The sequence below is a fragment of the Doryrhamphus excisus genome, linkage group LG8, assembly GCF_037039965.1.
Source record: "Doryrhamphus excisus strain RoL-2023G ecotype Guam linkage group LG8, RoL_Dexc_Guam_v1.1, whole genome shotgun sequence".
Lineage (NCBI taxonomy): Eukaryota > Metazoa > Chordata > Actinopteri > Syngnathiformes > Syngnathidae > Doryrhamphus > Doryrhamphus excisus.
The window spans coordinates 2,692,501-2,713,504 of NC_136364.1; the positions used below are offsets into that span (position 1 = coordinate 2,692,501).

The window sequence follows — 21,004 nt, forward strand, 5'->3', positions numbered from 1 at the left end:
TAAGCTTGTTTTTTTAACTCTTTGTCTGCCTAATTTACCAATAAGATGGCTTGTTTATCTGTGGTCATTTTAAAAGTCAAAAGAGCAACTTCCCTCTCTTCAATGGACCTTTAAATGACGGTAAAGGGATTTGACTAAAGCACCAAAAAACCCTGCCAAAAAGCATTTAAACGTCCTCTCTCAGCAGTTGAAGTAATCCCATTGCTGTCACAAAGCAAATCTAAGCGACCGCTACCAGGACAAATCAGATGTGGGTGGGGGTCTCATGATTTATTTACATTGACATCCTTCACTCGCTGGGGTTCTTTATCAAATATGAATCGTTCCTCTCATGGCAGTTGGACATTTTGTGCATGGATTGCAATGCAGCAATAATTTATGATAAATGAGAGGCAATTTTCCGTACATAACACCAGCAGTCACCAGTATTGCAATCCGCTGTTGGAAAAAAGCAAATCTGATACCTGAACTAGGCTAAGGAAAAACAAGTATTGACCCAGCTGATTAAGAGAGGACGAAGCAGACGAGGAAGTCGAATGAGCCAAACAGGAACACAGAGTATGAATAAGACACAGAGGCTCTCTTAGCATTTTAGCATGGATGCCAAAAGCTGCACTGAAGCAAAGGACGCCTTCTTCACCGGGGTGTCAATGGCCGCTCTGTCATTCTCTTGCGTTGCTGAAATCCATTCACACGGCAGGTGTCTTCAGAGAAAGACACTTTGATTGGCTTTATGAATTGTATTTTCATAATGATGAAAATCATCATCAATATTTGTGGACCGCTCTTATTCCTCATAGATCTGCTTTAGATTGACTTAGTATGGTAGAAATGTGGACTGAGACTATGCCTACCTATTCTAAATCTATATCTACAAAAGCTTAACTTCTTTTTGCACCTGCATGACAATGAGGTAATAGTAAAATGTTGCTTTTTAACAAATTATTCCAAATATAATTGACTTTAATGGGAAATGTATGGCCGTATCATGGTTTGATTTCTCTGCATGGAGCCACGATGCCCCAAAGGGCTTTCCAGTGGTAGGTTCAGTTCTCCGTTCCGACCTCAATCATCTCAGATTAAAGCTGCGATCCAAACGTCTGCTCCCCCCTTCACCATGCACCGTAGCGCCAATCTCAGCAGACAGAAATTAGTGTGAGAGCACATCACTCACATCTCCACGGGAGTCGAAGCAGACATCCACTTAGAAATCAGCAGAACTACATTCACAGAGTGGACAGTTCTGCCACTTAATGTGAAAAAGATTCCAATCCAGTTCAACAGTACGTCCGTTTTATCACATTTTAAGCGGAAAAACATTTGGCTCGGTGATTCATTTTTCCTTCAGTAGATTGGCCCGGAATACAGCAGACAGATAGCTGTTTTTAATGTTAATGACTTGCCACACATCTGTAGGCCCATTTATCATGTCTGTGTCTGCTGAACCCACTCGAACCGGGTCTCGGGGTGTGCTCTTCTCTTCATCCACTTCTGGCTGTTCCTTTTGAACAACACAAATTATTTTTCACTTGAGTACCCTTTATGCCGACACGGATTGGTGCAGCTCATTTGGTCAGGCGTGGACATTTCTTTCATTCATTTTCTAACAATTATCCTGTGTGCTGGAGCCTATCCCAGCTGTCTTCGGCCGAGAGGCGGGGTACACCCTGGACTGGTGGCCAGCCAATCACAGGACACATATAGACAAACAACCATTCACCCTCACATTCATACCTATGGATAATTTGGAGGAAACCGGAGTACCCGCAGAAAACCCACGCATGCAAGGGGAGAACATGCAAACTCCACACAGAGAATAGAACTCGTGTCTCCTAGCTGTGAGGCCTGCGAGGTAACCACTACACTGCAGCAGTTTATCCAAATATATTCATTTTTAAAATCATATCTCAGCTCCTCCTTGTTTCAATTATTGTAAAATGGGCATATTTAAGCACATTTTACGTATTTTTGGTCTAAATTAGGCACTTTGAAGCATGAAAATTGAAATAAAAATGGAACTGTGTGTGTGTGTAATATGTATAATATTATATATTTGTGTTATTGGCATATCATCTTATTTTTGTTTTACATGTCTTATTTTCTGTTATGATGATATTGGGTAGCGTGTAAAGGTGCCTGTCAGGGTGTTGTTTCAGCTCTATAGGTCTCAAATAATGTTAAAAAACTGTTTTACTGGGGTCCGGAACCAATTAAATTTGTTTAACAAGAGATCACTGTACTGTACACAGTACAATATTGTAGCCTGCTGGACTGTACTTATCTTTTTTTGTATGTATACAATGTATACAAACTATTTTGGACCAGAAAAAGCAAACCCAAAAACAGCAAATGAATAATGAAAACTGAGGTGCCCCTGTGATGTAAACCAAAATGCCCTCCGCTGGGTTGAATATGTTGGATATTTTTATTTTCTGCTATTTTTACCAGCTCAGATTTCATGAAAATGTTCTAAAATAAACTTTTCAAGAATGCCAATGTCTCTCTCTTGTACACACACACTCAGGAAAACAGGAGAGCAGAGCAGATTTCTGCATTTTTTGCTGTCATTTTGCAAAACACTATAAGAAGCAAATGTGGTGGTACGTAGGCCGATGCCTATATAAAGGCAAAATAATGGATATATGTTATTGTACTTGTATGACTTGAGTCACTGTGTTAGCTGCTTGCTACTTTTGTGTACAGCAATGAAGTAGCTCATTAAAACATATAGTAATTGTGTCCACACAATAAGCTGTGCTGTGATGTCTGCTTGTATGGAGGTGCTTGAGGAGAAAATTGCGGCGGCTTGCAACAGCAGCAGCTGCGGCAGTGGCGGCTGCAGCGAAACACAATTTTGTCTCGCTCAAGATGGATTCCACTGTGAGATTTCCGAGGACCAGTACAGAATCAAAATGGAAGAAGCCAGGAGGGAGGAGAGGGAGTGGTGTGGTTTCGAGTGGACGGCACTGGGAATAGATGCTTGTGTATTGTTTTGGCTGACACATTATAAGTAAAGGAGCATGTTAGTGTGTATTTTTTCTTTATTGACTAACTTTAGTCCCATATTGTTAAAAAATGCAAACAATGGAGCTTGCGTGTGGAATTTAAATGAAACCTGTGAGCGTAAGAATGATATTTTGTTGTGTTTTTGCTTTTATATTTGCCCCCGTCCTCCTCCTCATGCCCTGAGAAGATGTCCTCCCACCGTTGTCTCACATGCTCACATGCACACATGGCTGCCGGCGCCTCCACACACACACACACACACACACACACACACACACGGTCCCACCCCTATCTCCCCTCCACCTTCATAAATTTCACTTGCTGCTCGGCTATTCCACAGCATGTAAACCAGTAAAACCCCCTCAGGACATCAAATCCGAGGGATCCGTTGTCGCTTCTATCTAGGTCAGTGCTTACAATAGCTCCGCCGTTCCTTTGCCTCTACCACTTTGCTTTATTCTCCCCCTGTTTGCTTAACCCCACAAGGTTTGTTTTCCTTTTGCAAGTCTAATAATAATAAATGTACGCCTATGAAGCACTGCTTTCATGCAAATGAAACACACATATATATATATTTGTTTTTAAATGATGTAATTACTCTGGATTTGGTGGTTTCTTATTGACATTATATTGCTAATTGGTTTAGACTTTGTTAGTGTTGCTTATGACAAGAAGCAATACAGCAACACAGCACTTCAGTGCGTGCTACTGTATGTCCGCGTCTCCTCTATAGGGGATGACATTACGTGACCTCAGGGAGGTGGCATCTAATTTGTTAAGCCACACAGAAAAGTGGCCCCCCCGCCCCGTGCAACTGCTTGTATCGCATGCATTTTTTATGTGTTCTGAAAGCACCGATTTGGAAAGTCATTTTGCTCAAAAAGCACAACAATAAATGCAGGGCCACGCAAATGAAGAAGTCGTGGCATGTCAGAATCAAGCCCAGACAGGTCATTTTATGTAGTTTTATCACATATTATATTATTTACATTATCAGTTTTTATCATTCTTCTGTTTACTTTTAAAACAAGGGTAGTCAAAGATATTCCATTTTTATTTTATTTGTATTCAATTTTTTCATTTTTATGGACCTACTGCAAAAACACTATTCAAAGATCCTTTATATGTCCTGCTGTTTTTCAGGACATAATGCGAATGCGGTAGTCAGTTCCTCTATATTCCATCAGACTACCCCAAGGGCAGCTGTGTCTACAGATGTAGAATACCACCCCCAGTGCCGGAGTGAGGAGGGAATGAGTAATGGGTTCACTTCATTGTGAAGCACTTTGGGTGCTTTCGAAAGTGCTATAAAACTATTCCATTATATCATTATTATTAAGTGTGCGGTGGGTCTGATGTCATTTACGGGCCACTTGTTGAATATCCCTGCTTTGTACTATGCAAGTGTTTTTCTTCCATGCACCAAATGTGACCAGCTTGTTTGTTTGCTCTGTCCTACTATGTGTTGCAGGACAAAGATATCTCATCACATCCACAGGAGCCTTGTATATTCTGGACGTCCTGCCTGAGGATGGGCTGAATAACTATCGCTGCACCACACGCCACCGCTACACTGGGGAGACTCGCCAGAGCAACAGTGCCCGTCTCATTGTGTCAGGTCAGTATTATAAGGAATCCACTATAAGTGCATTAATCAGTGGAAATGTACCAAAATGATACAGTATGTTGTAATGGCATGTGGCAATGTAGCATAAGACACACTGTATCAGCAAGCCTCACAGCATCGCACTGATAATTAACATGGAAATTAACAAAATGCGTAGTTTAACAGTGAATGAAGCTATCACATTTTAACTTTGGTTAATCAGACAAGGTGGCGCCAATCAGCTCTTGCTTGCACTTGTCTGTTGTTGTTGTTAGATAAATAAACAAATCAGTATTCTTCAAGAAGAACTACGCCCTGAAACCTACATACAGGATTATAAAGTTGGCCTGGTGTTGACCAGATTTGTTCATGCGGATTTCCTCTGTTTTCCGTCCTTTCTTCCTCCCTTGTACCCCCTTGCAAGTCCTGAGAAAACCAGCTCGTAGCTCTGGTGTAATCCTGCTGCTAACATATACTGTAAAGGGGACAAAGTGTCCTTGGCATAATATGCAAGCTCAGGAGGACTCATAATTTCCAAAAAGACATCTTGTTCTATGTGTTATGGCATTTCATCCACTCCCTTTTAGGCTTGAGTTACTAGAAATATATAACATGATCTCATGTATTTCAACAAAACAACACATTGTCCCAGGCGCTAGGTAAACATAATGTATATATACGTATATTACACTCACCGCTAATGAACATTAATCCGTTCTGCCTTTTCCAAGACCCCATCAATGCCGAGCCAGGCATCTTGGATGGCTTCGACCACCGCGAGGTGATGATTAATCACCGGGTGGAGCTGCCCTGCAAGGCGTCGGGCTACCCGTTCCCTAAGTACCGCTGGCTCAAAGACAACAGCCCACTGGAGCCCGACAGCCGCTTCCGCCAGACCATCATGGGTTTGCTGATCGAGAGCACGCAGCCCAGTGACTCCGGGACGTATGTTTGCGAGGTGTGGAACAGCTATGGCAATGCCGAGGTCATGGGGCACCTCCATGTCAGACGTGAGTCTTTTTCTGTTCACCCTCTTTGATAGTGAAAACCATAATAGTTGTTTAACATAATTAATAGGGATGTCAATATTAGCATACAAATGAAATATTGAATCAAATCCGTATTGTTTTTTCTCTGTGATATTGATATTGATATTGTTGATATTGATATTGATATTGTTTGCACTTTACTTTGTGTATATACATTGTTTGACATCATATACATCATGTGAATATTACATCTTAATTTCCTTAAAAGTTTATGAACTAGAAAAACACTAGGAGAGTGCAGACCTCTGCCAAGCAATATTGGGATTTACACTATAAATATTACTCCTATATTTACTTTATGTTCATATTTAGTTTGCTAATGTTACCATGCTAGTGGTGCTAACATTAGCAAGTGTCTAGCTAGGCTAAAGAGGCTACTATGCTAATGCTAGCATGGCAACACCAAGCATGATCGTCTAAGTGTCTACCTGTGAAAATGGTTAAAAATGCTACTGTGCTAATGTTAACATGCTAGCAATGCTAACATTAGCATGCTAATACCTACCGTGATAGTGCTTAGTTTTTTATATATATGTCTACCCATGAAAAGAGCTGTGTGAATATATAATATATAATGTGAATATGCTACATTAGCATGCTAACAGGCTAGGATGCACCAGGAAGGCTAAATGTCCCAAATTAGTCGATCACAGCCAAAATGTAATCAGTTGTTCCATATCCCATTTCCAACAATTTCTGAAAATTTAAATCAATTCAGAATTTTTCAAGTTATTTTGAATACAGTCAGACAAACAAACAGACGGCAGATAAAGGCTGACAGAAGTATATCTACCTCTCCATCTATATGAGGAAATGCAGTGTTTTACAGGTCAAATTCCCCCCCTTAAAATCATTTCTTTGTGTCCTCAGAGCCCCTGAAGGCAGTGGTCAGCCCCCGCAAGGTGAAAGGCAGCGTAGGCAGCAAGGTGTCTCTCTCCTGCAGCGTGAGCGGCTCGGATGAGTATGAGCTGTCGTGGTACCGCAACGGCGAGATCATCTACCCTGGCAACAACGTGCGTTTCACCGGTCTCAATCGAGAGAACCTGATCATGGAGGGAATGTCCAAGAGTGACGGTGGGGCCTACCAGTGCTTTGCCAGGAAAGGCAAAATGTCCGGTCAGGACTTTGTACAAGTCATCCTTGAAGGTAATGTCAGGTGCAATACACAGATACTGTATGAACAGTATGAACACAACAATGCCATGTTTACATGTGAATGCATCCTGCTATCACTTTCTGCTGGAGACCGCTGTCATTATGATCAATACAGACTTCACAAACATACAAAAGCACATACATGTGACTCCCATCAGCTTACCTTGGCAGCGTTTCTCAGGCAACCGTTTCCCACAGCCAGGGAACTGTAAAAAAAGAAGAAGATATCGATCCTCTGTAATCATGTGTAGCAGACCTAGATTATCTCTCGGTATCAGCAGGCAGACTGTGTAGGCAAAAGTATATGATCACATGATCGTTTCAGGAAGTGAAAATGCAAATGTAGCTATAATGGCTTATATCACTTCCATCAGGGGTGTCCAAAATGCGGGCCGGCCTACTGCTGTTTTTTTATTGGCCTGCGGCACAATCTAAATATAGTATAATTAAACAAAAAACAACAACAACAGCAAAAGTTGAAAAAAATTGGCTAATTTGACAAGAATAAAATGACAATATTAAAAGAAAAAGTTGTAAACTAACAATAATGTCAGAATTTTAAGGCAGTACTGTAATATTACGATGAAAAGTAACATCATTTTAGTAGCATGAAGTTGAAACATAAAGAGAAATAATATTAATCTGAATATTATGAGAAACATACCAAAAAAAGTGTTGTTTTTTTTGGACAATTCTGTCATCAACTGTCTCTTACACTGCTATGTTTGTTTCCCTCAGTGATAGCCGCAGCAGGACAGAGTATATGTGTGTGAATGAGAGGGACCCAAGTGGAAGAGTGAGGTTACAAGGAGAAGAGATACAGAAAGTGGAGAATTTTAGGTACCTGGAGCCAACAGTCCAGAAAAATGAAGATTGTGAAAAGTAGGTGAAGAAGCATGTGCAGGCAAGATGGAAGGGGTGGAGGAAAGTGTGATAGAAGAGTTTCAGCTGAAATGAAAGGAAAGGTATAGAAAACTGTGATGAGACCAGCCATGTTGTTTGGTCTAGAGACAGTGCCACTGAGGAAAAGACAAGAACTAAAACTGGAGGTAGCAGAGATGAGGATGCTGAGGTTCCTTATTGGGAGTGACCAGGATGGATAGGATCAGGAAGGAGTACATCAGAGGGACATTACATGTTGGAGGCCCTTTATCTCTAAGGCCAGACTGAGATGGTTGGGACATGTCCAGAGGAGAGATAGTGAATATATTGGTAGAAGGATGCTGCCAGTTAGGAGGCTTAGAGGAAGACCAAAGAGGAGGTTTATGGATGTAGTGAAGGAGGACATGAGGGTAGTTGGTGTGACAGATGCGGAAGACTGTGTTGGATGGAAGTGATTGATTTCCTGTGGCGACCCCTGAAGGGAAAAGCCGAAAGAGAAAGAGAAAGAAGAAGATAGTACTCCCTTAGCTTCACTTTCAGGAATTACGTTGAACTGCTAACTCGTTATGGCTATGAATGCTATTTTTTGAATTCATAATGACAAACAATATATAACATTGCGAAGGTGATGAATCATGTCAAGGAAGCATTAGCGAAGCAGCAATTCACATACAAGAATTTACTTCCTGTTGGCGCAAAGGTCCAATAAAGAGCCACAAAGAGTAAAGGTCAATTTCAACTTGATTGTTAGACTTTTCCATGTTTTTCCATGTTCCCCCTCCACAGACGGCACGCCAAAGATCCTCTCCTCCTTCAGCGAGAAGGTGGTCAACCCCAACGAGCCGGTTTTTCTGGCATGCAACGTAAAGGGCACACCCCCACCCCGCTGCGTCTGGTCGCTGGACGACGACCCCGTCATCAAAGACAGCCACCACCACCTTGGACACTACGAGACTCACGAGGGCCACGTGGTCAGCCAGCTGAATGTGACGCACACGCAGGTGCAGGACGGCGGCGTGTACCGGTGTACGTGCAGCAACTCGGCCGGCCTCGTGTACCACCAGGCTCGAATAAACGTAAGAGGTGCTTGTCAAATCAGCTCCTCCAAGAACAACAATACACATACCTGTCTGTCTGTCTGTCTGTCTGTCTGTCTGTCTAAATGGAAGACTGCTGATTGTTTGGGAATTTCGTTTAGCCTCATTTTTCCTCCTCCCAGTCTTTAGTGTGCTCTTACCCTTTAGGTCAAATTAGCATTTCCAAAATAGGCGGCTTAGCAAATGGCCAGATGATACGTCTTATTTTTGCATGAATAAATATATCTGTGGTTTGTGTGTGCTTACAAGAGCATCCTGTTCTCCAACGTTTAGATGTTAAAGCGATTCCTCCCTTTAATGAGACACAGAATGTATCACTGTTCTGTGTGCATGGAGCTGGATTTGTGATTGTTACATTATCGTTATTTTAATTTCCCCTTCAGATGCTGAGCACTTTTAATCTGCATGCCATCCTGCAGCGGTATTAAAGCTAAGTAAATCAAATTATTGGCGGCAAATACCACCTTTTTCAAGTATTTGGACAGAGATAGCTTTTTATACTCTATACACAATACCACAATGGATTTGACAAGAATAAAATGTAGACTTTCACACAAATATGTTTTTTATTGAAATATTGCATTCATTCATTTTTTACCGCTTATCCTCACGAGGGTCACGGGGGTGCTGGAGCCTATCCCAGCTGTCATCAGGCGAGAGGCGGGGTACACCCTGGACTGGTGGCCAGCCAATCACAGGGCACATATAGACAAACAATCATCATCACTCACATTCATACCTATGGACAATTTGGAGTGGCCAATTAACCTAGCATGTTTTTGGAATGTGGGAGGAAACCGTGGGTACCCGGAGAAAACCCATGCATGCACGGGGAGAACATGCAAACTCCTCACAGCGATGGCTGAGGGTGGAATTGAACTCGGGTCTCCTAGCTGTGAGGCCTGTGTGCTAACCACTCGTCCGCCGTGCAGCCAAAATATTGCAGTCATGTGAAAAAAAGACCTCATGGGATATGTGTTTGCATACGATAACTCTTCTACCCTTGACTGCTGAACACAGAAGGGTGAAAATTTGTCAAAACATGCACCCCGTTGTGGTGCTTGTTCTATTAGTCTCCTGACAAATCCGCCACATGTCACTGCTGTTATTAGACCCCAAAAGTCACTCACTTTAAATTTGTTACGCAGCTTAATGCGCTCTACAAAACACCCACTATAACTTTAGGGTGTTTTGCCTAATTAACACCAAATTTGGTACATTCCTTTGAGGGACTACCAAGCTCATGTGGGCAAGATTGGTTGAAAAATATGGCTGCAAGGGCATGGGAGGGACGCAGCAAGGGAGGGAGGGACCGTGCGGACCAATGACATGTTGATTGTTCTATTTCAAATCCATTGTGATGGTGTGTAGGAACAATTATAAAACCTCGTCCAAATCTCCCAAAATCTCAACTGTACTGTTTTGTGTACACAACACCGCAGCAAAGTCACAGCCCTAACAATATAACCACCATGACTAATAAATGTCCTCTCTCTGCATCATTCCAGGCCGTGCCAGCATTCGCCCCATGAAAAACGTCACCGCCATCGCCGGGCGGGATGCCTTTATTCATTGTCGCGTGATCGGCTACCCGTACTATTCCATCAAGTGGTACAAGAACTCTGCCTTGCTGCCGTTCAACCATCGGCAACGAGCCTTCGAGAACAACGGCACGCTGAGGCTCACCAATGTGCAGCAGGTGGACGCCGGGGAGTATAACTGCAAAGTTATGGTGCAGCCCAACAAGATGGACTCCCAGAGTGTCCATCTTCGTGTGAGAGGTAAGAATGAAGATCAAGGTCTATCAGCATCGAATTGCACATCTTGATAGATATTCCTCAATTATACAGTCACTGAAAATGTAAATGCGAGCACAGTGGAACCTCCACTATCAATTCCCATCAGTAATAATGGAAATTATGTAAATGTCATCGTAAAGGCAATACTTTAGTAACATTTTAACATTACTTACTGACTTTGGTGTCAACAACCTGACTTTAAAGCTGACCGTTCATGTGACTTTAATTGTAGATACCGCAATTTTGTGGAGTTGTTAAAAAAAAAAAAACTACCATCATTTCTAGACTATAAACCACAACTTTCACAAAATAGTCAGGAAGTAGTGATTTCCAGTCATGAAGCGGATGCTAATATCACATTTTGGAATATTATGCAATCCAATCTGTGTTTTGATTTGATTGGCATGGTCCATGGTAGTTGTTGGATAAAAACTGTCTCACGTCTCACAACAATGCAGGGAACGTCAAGTGGCAGAAGGATTGCAAGGTTTAGTGTGTGTAAACATCCCATGTTACAATGTGGATTCATGCTGGTTATAGACAAGTCCCCGGACTATATATGGATAACATTTTACTCTCTAAATTTAGCGAGCTGATATTCAGGTACACTCAGTCCAGAATTTATCGTACATCGGGACATTGCCTACAGCCACAGCTGTTATTGCCAATGTTTTTCGACTTTGTGCTGGAGAGGATTGTTTGTTTCTTTGTTTCTTTTGGCTTTTTTTCCTGGTTACGGAGTCGCCACAGTGGATCTTTTTTGATAGTGATTTGGCTTGAGCCCTTTATATTCTGGTTGCCCTTCCTGCCAAATAATTTAATCCGGGGCGTCCACTCCAAAGTCCAGAACGCTAACCACTACACCACGGCAGGATTAGTGACATGTATGATTGTTAGTTTTTAAAGACAATTATGGGAGGCTTGGCGGTTAATTGAATAGAGAAGCATTCATTACTTAATGTGCATACTGTATTTATACTGTTAACTAGTGTCCAGGGTACTATACCACTTGTCACCTTGTGTAAAAAATGTCCTTCTGCACGTCCAAATGGCCTCTAGAAAATGTCCTACGCAAACACAGGAAGGCAACAATCTACATAAATAGATTTCATATTCATGGCAGACTAACAAATGAGTCTACCTGCTCCAAATTGTAATAAAGACTGTAACTGTGCTAATGATATCACAGAGCCGATCTCCACCGAGACCTTCTTAGGAGCCCTAATTGGAAACACGACGGAGGGCTTCCCCATTATGCTCCATTTCCTTCCTCCGTCTGATCAGTACGTGAGGATGCCACATTACACTTTGTCATCAAGCGAGGGGAACAGAGGGAGGGGAGCGAGACGATGAGCGTGATGATACAAAATCACGCTTCCTGGTGGTGCCACGCTGAGTGAATGCATTTGTTTAATTTCAGCCTACTCGTGCTTAAAACACGCAACAGTTCTTTGGGGATCCCGGGAGTCCATTATCTCCACTTTGTTGAGAATTAAATAAGGTGCTAAAGTGCTGCTTATTTCCACAGTTATATGCTCTCACTGGACACTCCAACACAGATGACTTGTGTGATGGCGTATCGCTTGCAAGAAGCTTTTTTAGAAATATCCTTGATCGCAGTACTCATGATTTTACTAGAATGGCTTTTCTGACACTATTTCCTGCATGTGCGTATGTCTATTCTTTGCATTGTTCATTGTATACATAATGAATATAGTGTATCAATATTGTTTATCACAGCAGCAAAGGCAGCAACAATGTTGTAATACTATGGCAAGTGTTAGAGGGCATGAGTAGCTGAGCAGTACACCCTACATTTTAAAGCGCGTGCAGAGGTAAATAAAGTTACCGGATGCTGACCAACATGATACCACAAATACAACTTTAGCAACAATTATTGCTATTTTCACGATACCTGATGCATGTCTCAGGATTTATTACTAAGGATTTATTGCTGATTCATATTGATCAAGGAGGCTGCAATAGGGCCCAATGAAATACACTGTATTTTTTCTCCAATTCAATTAAATGTTTTCCCAAATTCTATTTTTCAATGTTTTACCTTTTACACTCATTTTATCACTATATTGTGTGTTTTTGTGTCAATGATAACATACATACCTGGACAATTTTGCCAAGTATTTCAGACACTGATGTAGTTTCACTAAATTTTCATTACTACAAAATTGGAGCATTGTCATTAGTTTGCTCAGTTGCTGGTTACCTGTCGCTGCACAGCAGAGATTATTAATAAATATACATTTTTACCTGCATCGAGTCTCATGTCTCACATCCTGGGGTCGCATCTCAATGCCGCAATGCCAAGACGTGACAGCATATGCTCTATTCTTGTCATTTGGTGATTGGACCGCCCCCACAGGAATGTGGGAATTAAACATGGCTTTATAATTATTGCATTCATTTCAAATAAGCCGATTGTGTGGCAACATCCACGCACCACCTTTCAGGGGTGAGATACAAGATATTGCAACTATATGATTCATGCCTGTGAATATTGTCATTCATCCAGGTTAATGTATTTTCAGGGCATTGAATCAGTCCTATAGGCTCCAGCCTTCCTGCGACCTTAGTGAGAATAAGCGGTATAGAAAATGGATGGATGGATGGATGAATCAGTCCTATCTCATCCTTGAGCATGAACTGATGAAGCCTGCTTGAATGAGAAGGGAAAGTCTTCTCAGGCAACCTGAATAATCCAGTTGCGGTCGATTCAATGCCTTGATAACACTACAATTATGACACCAATGGCATTTTTTTTCTTTAAGTAAGTAATAGGGGCCTAATAGGGGACTGCACGGTGTTCAAGTGGTGCTAAGAGCTGCTCAAATTTTACACACATATGCTTGTCAGTCCTCTAAACGTGTGTAATAAATTTTGTTGTGATTCGGCGAAGCACCCTCAAGTTTCATGGATGTTTTTGAAGAAAACAAGAAATTTCAAGTCAATCCACATTATGCAGCTGAACTTTCAGGTTTAATAACAGCACCACCATGTGGTGTATTTGTTGGAAAAACAATAGCACAGGTAACGCAATAGAATAGCTGGTTTAGAGAAATCTTCTTGTGACCAAAGACACACTGTTTCAGACGCCAGGCAATTACCTGTCAATTTTTGGCTTTACTAGCATCATATTCACAAGACTACAGGATGTCATTCAATCTTTTGAAACTGATGTATCATTTTAGATTCTCTTTCTCTTGTCTGTCCTCCCCTCTACGCCATCTTCAGTCCCTCCCTACATTCAGCCCTTTGAGTTCCAGCGATTCACCATCGGTCAACGTGTCTTCATCCCCTGTGTGGTCATGTCGGGCGACCGGCCTCTGGACATCACTTGGCAGAAAGACGGACGGCCCATCCCTGTCAGCCTGGGTGTAACAGTGGATAACATCGACTTCACCAGCTCACTGAGGATCTCCAACCTGACTCCTGACCACAACGGCAACTACACGTGCATCGCTCGCAATGAGGCGGCGGCTGTGGAGCATCAGAGTCAGCTTATCGTTCGAGGTGAACTTGCATTTAGCTTTTTACTTTTAATTTCTATGATTTAGTTGATGGAAATATGTACAAGGTGATAAAGAACATCACTTATCTATCCAAATGGTTATGGTTTGTCCAGTTCCTCCTCAGTTTGTGGTTCAGCCTGAAGACCAAGATGGGATTTATGGGAAAACGGTCACTCTCAACTGCTCTGCTGAAGGATACCCACCACCAACCATCGTATGGGAACACTCCAAAGGTACATACCCAAAAGCCTGCCTTCACCTCACATGAACACAGATGATACATTGGTGAGGATTTGTTTTTTTCACAGATGAGTAGTTTCAGTTGCATGGTTGTGCAAACCGGTGCATGCCCTTACACACATCAGGGACTAGTGCATGCACACAACACACACACACACACACACATCATTATGCAAACAGTTGTTTGGCCAACAGGTTTGGTAGGGGTCTCCCCTGCATCATGAGGGACCCCATTATAGAAAAACACACAAAGCAGGCGGATGCGGAAGAAAGGAGAATAAGGCAGGCAGGAAGGCAGCAGGTGAGTTCATCCACTTGAGCAAGAGGGCACGTGAAGAGGGGTCCCAGGTGTTTGCCCCCTCATCCGTATAACCAGGGATGAAAGCTTTACCAACAGAGAGACAACAACCAACGAGCGGTTGTGCAAGCGTGCACCCATGATCAAAAGAAGATGTCTGCTTTTCTACCTTTGATGGGATTTGTGTGTGTGTGTGTGTGTGTGTGTGAGTTTGCACACACACTTTATGCCTGATTATAACCTGACCATTCCTGATCGCTATAACAATTGTGGCTCTTGTCCGAGGATCCGTACTATGTTTACATTGCTGTGACACATTGGAAATTATTGGATTTATGTATGTGCCATAGTTGGAATAATGATGTTAAAAATAAGTGGACAATGCAGGATGTTCGAGGCAGAATGTACGATGTGGGTGTGAGTTAATGCTTAGACTATGCACTGTTACATAATAATAATGCATTTTATTTCCAAGCGCCTTTCAAAGAAATCAAGGAAACTGTACAGAGTACGATGCCCTGAATAAGTGTGTGTGTGTGTGTGTGTGTGTGTGTGTATTGGGAGTCTGAGTGATCAGAGAGTTGGGGGACAGGGAGCCAGTGGAGGTGCTACAGGATCGGGGTGATGTGATGAAATGAAGGGGTTGTGCGGATGATGCAGGCAGCTGAATTCTGGAGGATTTGTGAGGGACGTCGATGAGGAGAGAGTTGCAATCATCAATCATTATTTATGATTATATACATCAATCATATTTTACAACACAACTAGTGAAATTATAAGTACTTTTTAAAAGATTGAAACCTCAACATCATTCCCTGACATTGGTTGACCTCTGATTTTGATTTAGAATCAATTGTTCTTATAGGGAATTGTTGTTGCTGCTGTTTTTGTCTTTCTCTCTTTTTATTGTCTCTAACTGCCAAACAAGTGTAAAAAGAAGCAAATGCAATTCACATAATGTCCAGCTCATTGTCACTATGGCCATGTTGTACTGAGAAGCCAGGTTATTATTATCAGATTATCATCACAAGTTTGTACGCTTCTTTGTTGACATCATGACAAAAAAATATTACCAACCCCACCCCCCACCCCCACTGGGCTGAAGTCTCATGTTAAGGTCTGGTATTGAGAAATATATGATTCCTTTTAGAGGTTCCACCGTATTGTCTAATTTCTTGCATGTCAGAGTGTAGTTTCCAGGGATTGACTGTCTGGCTTCCTTTTACGGCAACCTCAGTAGCAAAGAGCCAGATGAATGTCTTTGGGAAAAAGGGAACTATCAGTAAAGGTCGCCTGCTATTAGCATAACAACCAGCTGTATTTGAGTATGCAAAATCCATAATTCAAGGAAGAACACGTCTCTCTGGCCTTGCTCTCAGAGCCAGGGGAGCAGAAACAGAGTTGCCACTTGACCCTGTTCTATCCAGGCCACGTTGCTGCCTTTTAATAAAAAGGCAAATAAGGAAAACCCACAGCTCACTAAATGGCCTCATCTTTACATGACCATGTGTGTTTAATAGTACATGAGCCAAGGTGAAATATGACGCTTTAATCATTAGAGTGGGCCGCAGGACTTTATTCTTCTTATAATTCATTTGGAGAGACATGCTGTACACATTTAATGCTGATGATTTAATGATATCGAACAGTTATTCTCAAATGGTGGGCAGCATTAAATGTAAATGATCATTTTCTGTCCATTCATTTGAAGCTTGTTGTTTCGATTAAGGGCTGTGCGGTGCCCTAGTGGTTAACGCACGGGCCCCACAGCTAGGAGACCCGAGGTCGATCCCCTCCTCGGGCATCTCTGTGTGGAGTTTGCATGTTCTCTCCCTGTGCATGCGTGGGTTTTCTCTCGGTACTCCGGTTTCCTCCCACATTCCAAAAACATGCTAGGTTAATTGGTCAAATTGTCCATAGGTATAAATGTGAGTGTGAATGGTTGCTTGTCTATATGTGCGCTGTGATTGGCTGGCGACCAGTCCAGGGTGTACCCCGCCTGTCGCCCGAAGACCGCCGCGACCCTCGTGAGAATAAGTGGCAGAAAATGAATGAATGAATGTTTCGATTAATCAAGTAATGAGTTAGGCCGTATGTCCGTAACATATCAGAAAAACAAAAATGTTGATCACTGTTTTCCACAGTCAAAGATAATGTGGTGAATCTTGTTTTGCCTAAACCACAAAGGCAATGGGTCATGGGAATTAATAAATATCCACTTTTGAGAGGCTGAAATCAGAGGATATTTAAATTTGTATTTAAAAAATGATTAATCAATCATACAATACAATAAAGTCAAAAAGGATTTATGCCACATCCACAATTTTTGATATAAGATGGATCTTATACTTTCATTCATCATACGAAATACAACTCAATACAAGATTTAAATGAAACAGTAATACAAAAATATAAAACTTGAAACGATAGCAACCTTCTCATCTCAATAATAATACCGCTAAGCCGTTTAGTTTTACAGTCTTGTAAATACAGTCTTGTAAATACAATATAGGCCGTCTTTTGTATTTTAACATTATTATATATAGCATTTTACATTTCCTTATTGTACTGTTTATTGTTTACCGGCCATTGTAAATCTCACCTAGAGAGGATTTTGATACTCTGTGTGTCTCCTGGATGCACTCTTGCACTCTTGAAAGACTCAAAATAATCCACAAAGTCAAAGCCAAAGGTCAGGGTATGCTTGCACATGGTGCATGGTGCATGGGCACCCCCTACATATAATTATGGTGATGGCTCCTCCTACCATTTATTATTGATTTGATATTGAAGTGATGGCACACATCAACAGCAGCAGAAGGAACAGAAGCCTGCTGTTCATCAACAGCCCTTGTTGTCAAAGCAGACCGCGTCATCATTGCCTCTGCTGAACAGAGATTACAACAATTGAAGGTCATTAACACCAATATGTCCTCATGTTCTGTCGTTTTAGACGCAAAGAACAAAATCCCGCTGACTTGTCCACTCGCACAGGCATTTTAATACGGAACAAATCCTTGTCCAACAACAGTCAATCTGCTTCGCGTTGAGGCCTCCACGCGCTCCCTCTGTCTGCCACCAATCTGCTTCCTTGTTCAACATGAGTGTTACGTCTTTTCTGATTGCGTCACACAGCTCTCTTGACTCTCTGTGCTCAGCAGCTGTTGGCCGGTTTAAGGATTTAGACCTGGCGTTAAGAAACATGTTGACAACTCTCCCTAAATCTGACAGGCTTTGTCATCAAATCAGTAAACACGTGCTGAAATGAAAGAGCATACACACACAAACATACACTACAGTGGACCTTATGGTGGTCTACTGTGGGCCATAATGTCTGAGTCCACATCGTATTTGTTGTTTAACCAAGGCTACCATGCCTCACAAAAGTCAATACACCCCTCACAGTTTATTGCTGTCTCATACTGGTAACTGGAAATTCAACATGGCACCATGCCACACAAAGTATTGACACACTGTTTGGATGTTCTCACACAACGACACACACTTTATATTGTCTCAAAGTTACATTTTTTTCCAGTGTTGCCCCATGACTAGAAAATATTTGCATAAATGTTGTTAAGGTACTGTGTAATGTCCACAGCAACCTAAAATGTCCCTTGGAAAAGCAGAGAATGGTGTCTACGAGCGCATACGTACATGGAGTCTGACCATTGTTGACTTTCCATGCCACAGGTGCAGGCGTCCCACTGTTTCAGCCCATTCTCCTGAACAGCGGCTCTCGCATCCAGCAGCTGAGTAACGGCTCTCTGCTGATCAAACACGTGCTGGAGGACGATAACGGCTTTTACCTGTGTAAAGTCAGCAACGACGTGGGAGCCGATGTCAGCAAGTCCATGTACCTCACCGTCAAAAGTAAGACCCCTTTCCCTGATTAATATCATAATGCATCATCATATTGACGATAATATTTTAGTGGCAAAAGGCACCTGCATTGTTTTGTGATACGGTTAAAGAAAGTAAGTATAAGCGGTAGAAAATGAATGAATGAATGAATGGCCTTTGAGAGTTGAGGTTCCACTCCTAAGCTCAAATAAATGGCCCAAAGTAAAACACCTTCACTGGGAAATAGGCTTTTGAGGTTTTTGCTGCAAGGAATATGAAAGGAAATGGAACATTATTCAACTGTCTTAGCTTTATGAAAATTAGATTATGACTTATAATTGGTCCCATTGGTTTCCATGGTGGGTACACAGTCCGGAGCCCTGGAAGATCTGGGGTTGAATCTCCATTGGGTGTGTGGGTTTCCTCTGGGTACTCAGGCTTCCTCCCACATGCCAAAAACAGTCCTAAACTGTTTGTCCTGCGATTGACTGGCTACCAGTCTAGTGTGTACCCCGCCTCTTTTCTGACAACAGCTGGGGTAGGCTCCAGCATACCCATGTCCCAAGTGAGGAAAAGGCATCGAAAGTGGATGGATGGACAGTCCAGGGTGTACGCCACCTGTCACCTGACGTTAGCTGGGATAGGCTCCAGCATACCTGTGACCCTAGTTAGGACAAGCGGCATAGAAAATAGATGGATGGATTGACATGTACATTGGCTGGTCCTTTATGATATAGTAAATATAATTTTTGGAAAGAACTCATATGTCTTTAAAACAAGCTAGAGTCTGTTTTGATTTGATTGGTAGCCATCTTTGGCCTGAATGGTGCAGGATTTTGTGCTTATTTATTTGTGAGCGTGAGAGAGTGAAAGGCAAGGGAAACAAGCAGATGAAGCAACATGTCTTGCCTTCACTTGCACAAGATAATCACTTCATTTCGCACAAACCCCCAAAAAAAGATCATTACCCTGCCCTTCGGAGGTCTGAAGATAATAATCTGTGTGGAAATTCCCCCTGCCAGAGTGAAATATTTGACTATTAATACCGCCTGGCATGTTCGGGATATTCATGTGTGTCAGTGTAATGAAGCCTCAGAGCGCACAAAGCTTTCAGAGTGGCCCGATACGCTTTGTGCCCCCAGCTCACGCAGCTATGACTTTTCATAGGTCAGTTTTCATGACTACAGAATCCAGTTGCTATGCAGCAGGCAGACCTGCGCCTCTGACCCTGTTCCTTCCACCTTCTACCACCCACTGAACAAAAGCTGGCAGCGTTTTGACTTCACTGTGGCATTGTATGCAGTAATATAATAGTAATATATAGTATAATGGTATTACAATTTGACAGTGCGGTGTTCTGCTGTATGTCATGGTACAGTTTGGATGTTTGTAGGAGTAAGGCAATATTCAGAAATCCTAATCCTCCATTTTAGCAATACATTTTGTACAATTATTTGCAGTTTAGGGCTCCAGTAACCCCTAAATGGTAATAAAATGGCCACTGATGCATAGTAGGTCTTCTGGATGGTATTATACCTGCAAAGAGGCCATGTGTCCCCATTTCTGTGTATGACCAGAACATGTCTTGAATTAGTGAATAATTAACCCCAAACATGTTGATATTATGCTCAAGTACATTTCATTTTATATATAGTATTATACAATAATTATATATGTGGAAATGCAAGGCAAAGCAGCATAATTAGTACATGATTATAGTGATTACACCTGACAAACAAGGCCATATTTGGTAGCTTAAAGTCAACATCCACACCATATGGCACCCTGTTAGGCGGGAGAAGCGTGTGTTTTCACCCATGATTTGTGTATGTGTGTGTGTGTGTTTGTGTGTATTATGAAGCGTGGCATTCCACGCATCTCTACCTCATTTAAATCCATCAATTAGGGGCTGACAAGGTGCTTCAGGGAAGAACATCGTGCATGTTTATCTGCTGTTTGGCTTTCCTTCCCTACATTGACAGAGATGAAGGGAGAGATTAAAAAGATAAATAAGATGTTATTTCATGTTTTGCTGCATTGTTTGTTCCATTGCTGGCAGCTGTTCGAAGTGGAGCAACCAACCAACCGCACATCCTTATTTAAACTTTTATGGACATCCAAACGCCTTTTTATACTTAAATAAATGTGAGAGTGATACCTGACACGTGCATGCTGAGGTTGAACGAGAAAAAGCTATGCAGCATTAGGAAATATTGTTATATAGTAAATGAAGCCAAAATCACATTTGCATGATATTTCATGATAAAGAGCGTCATTAATGTAAATAGCTGCAAAATACATTACGTTCATCCTGTTGGGCTACAAAGGATTTTTGTTGCAACACAGCCCACAATTTTCATTAGATATATTTAGCTTTTTGTGTTATAAAATGGATGAATCTGTAATTTACCAACTGTCCCTCTCAGTGGCGCAACATTGCGGTTCGGTTCACTTGAATGCTACATTGCAGTAGTGTTATGACACAAAACAAACCAAGTCCTT

General features: G+C 41.9%; 1 protein-coding gene across 4 annotated transcripts in view; it reads left to right on the forward strand.

Annotated features, from left to right (window-relative positions):
* dscamb (Down syndrome cell adhesion molecule b) overlaps positions 1-21,004 on the forward strand; it is a 106,485-nt gene that overhangs the window by 65,363 nt on the left and 20,118 nt on the right. For all 4 annotated transcript variants that reach the window (XM_078792619.1, XM_078792620.1, XM_058079296.2 and 1 more), the window contains exons 4-11: positions 4,478-4,624; positions 5,344-5,622; positions 6,532-6,807; positions 8,485-8,781; positions 10,304-10,576; positions 13,844-14,122; positions 14,235-14,354; positions 18,353-18,532. In XM_078792619.1, coding sequence (XP_078648745.1) covers positions 4,478-4,624; positions 5,344-5,622; positions 6,532-6,807; positions 8,485-8,781; positions 10,304-10,576; positions 13,844-14,122; positions 14,235-14,354; positions 18,353-18,532 — 1,851 coding nt within the window. The remainder of the gene's footprint in view (positions 1-4,477; positions 4,625-5,343; positions 5,623-6,531; positions 6,808-8,484; positions 8,782-10,303; positions 10,577-13,843; positions 14,123-14,234; positions 14,355-18,352; positions 18,533-21,004) is intronic.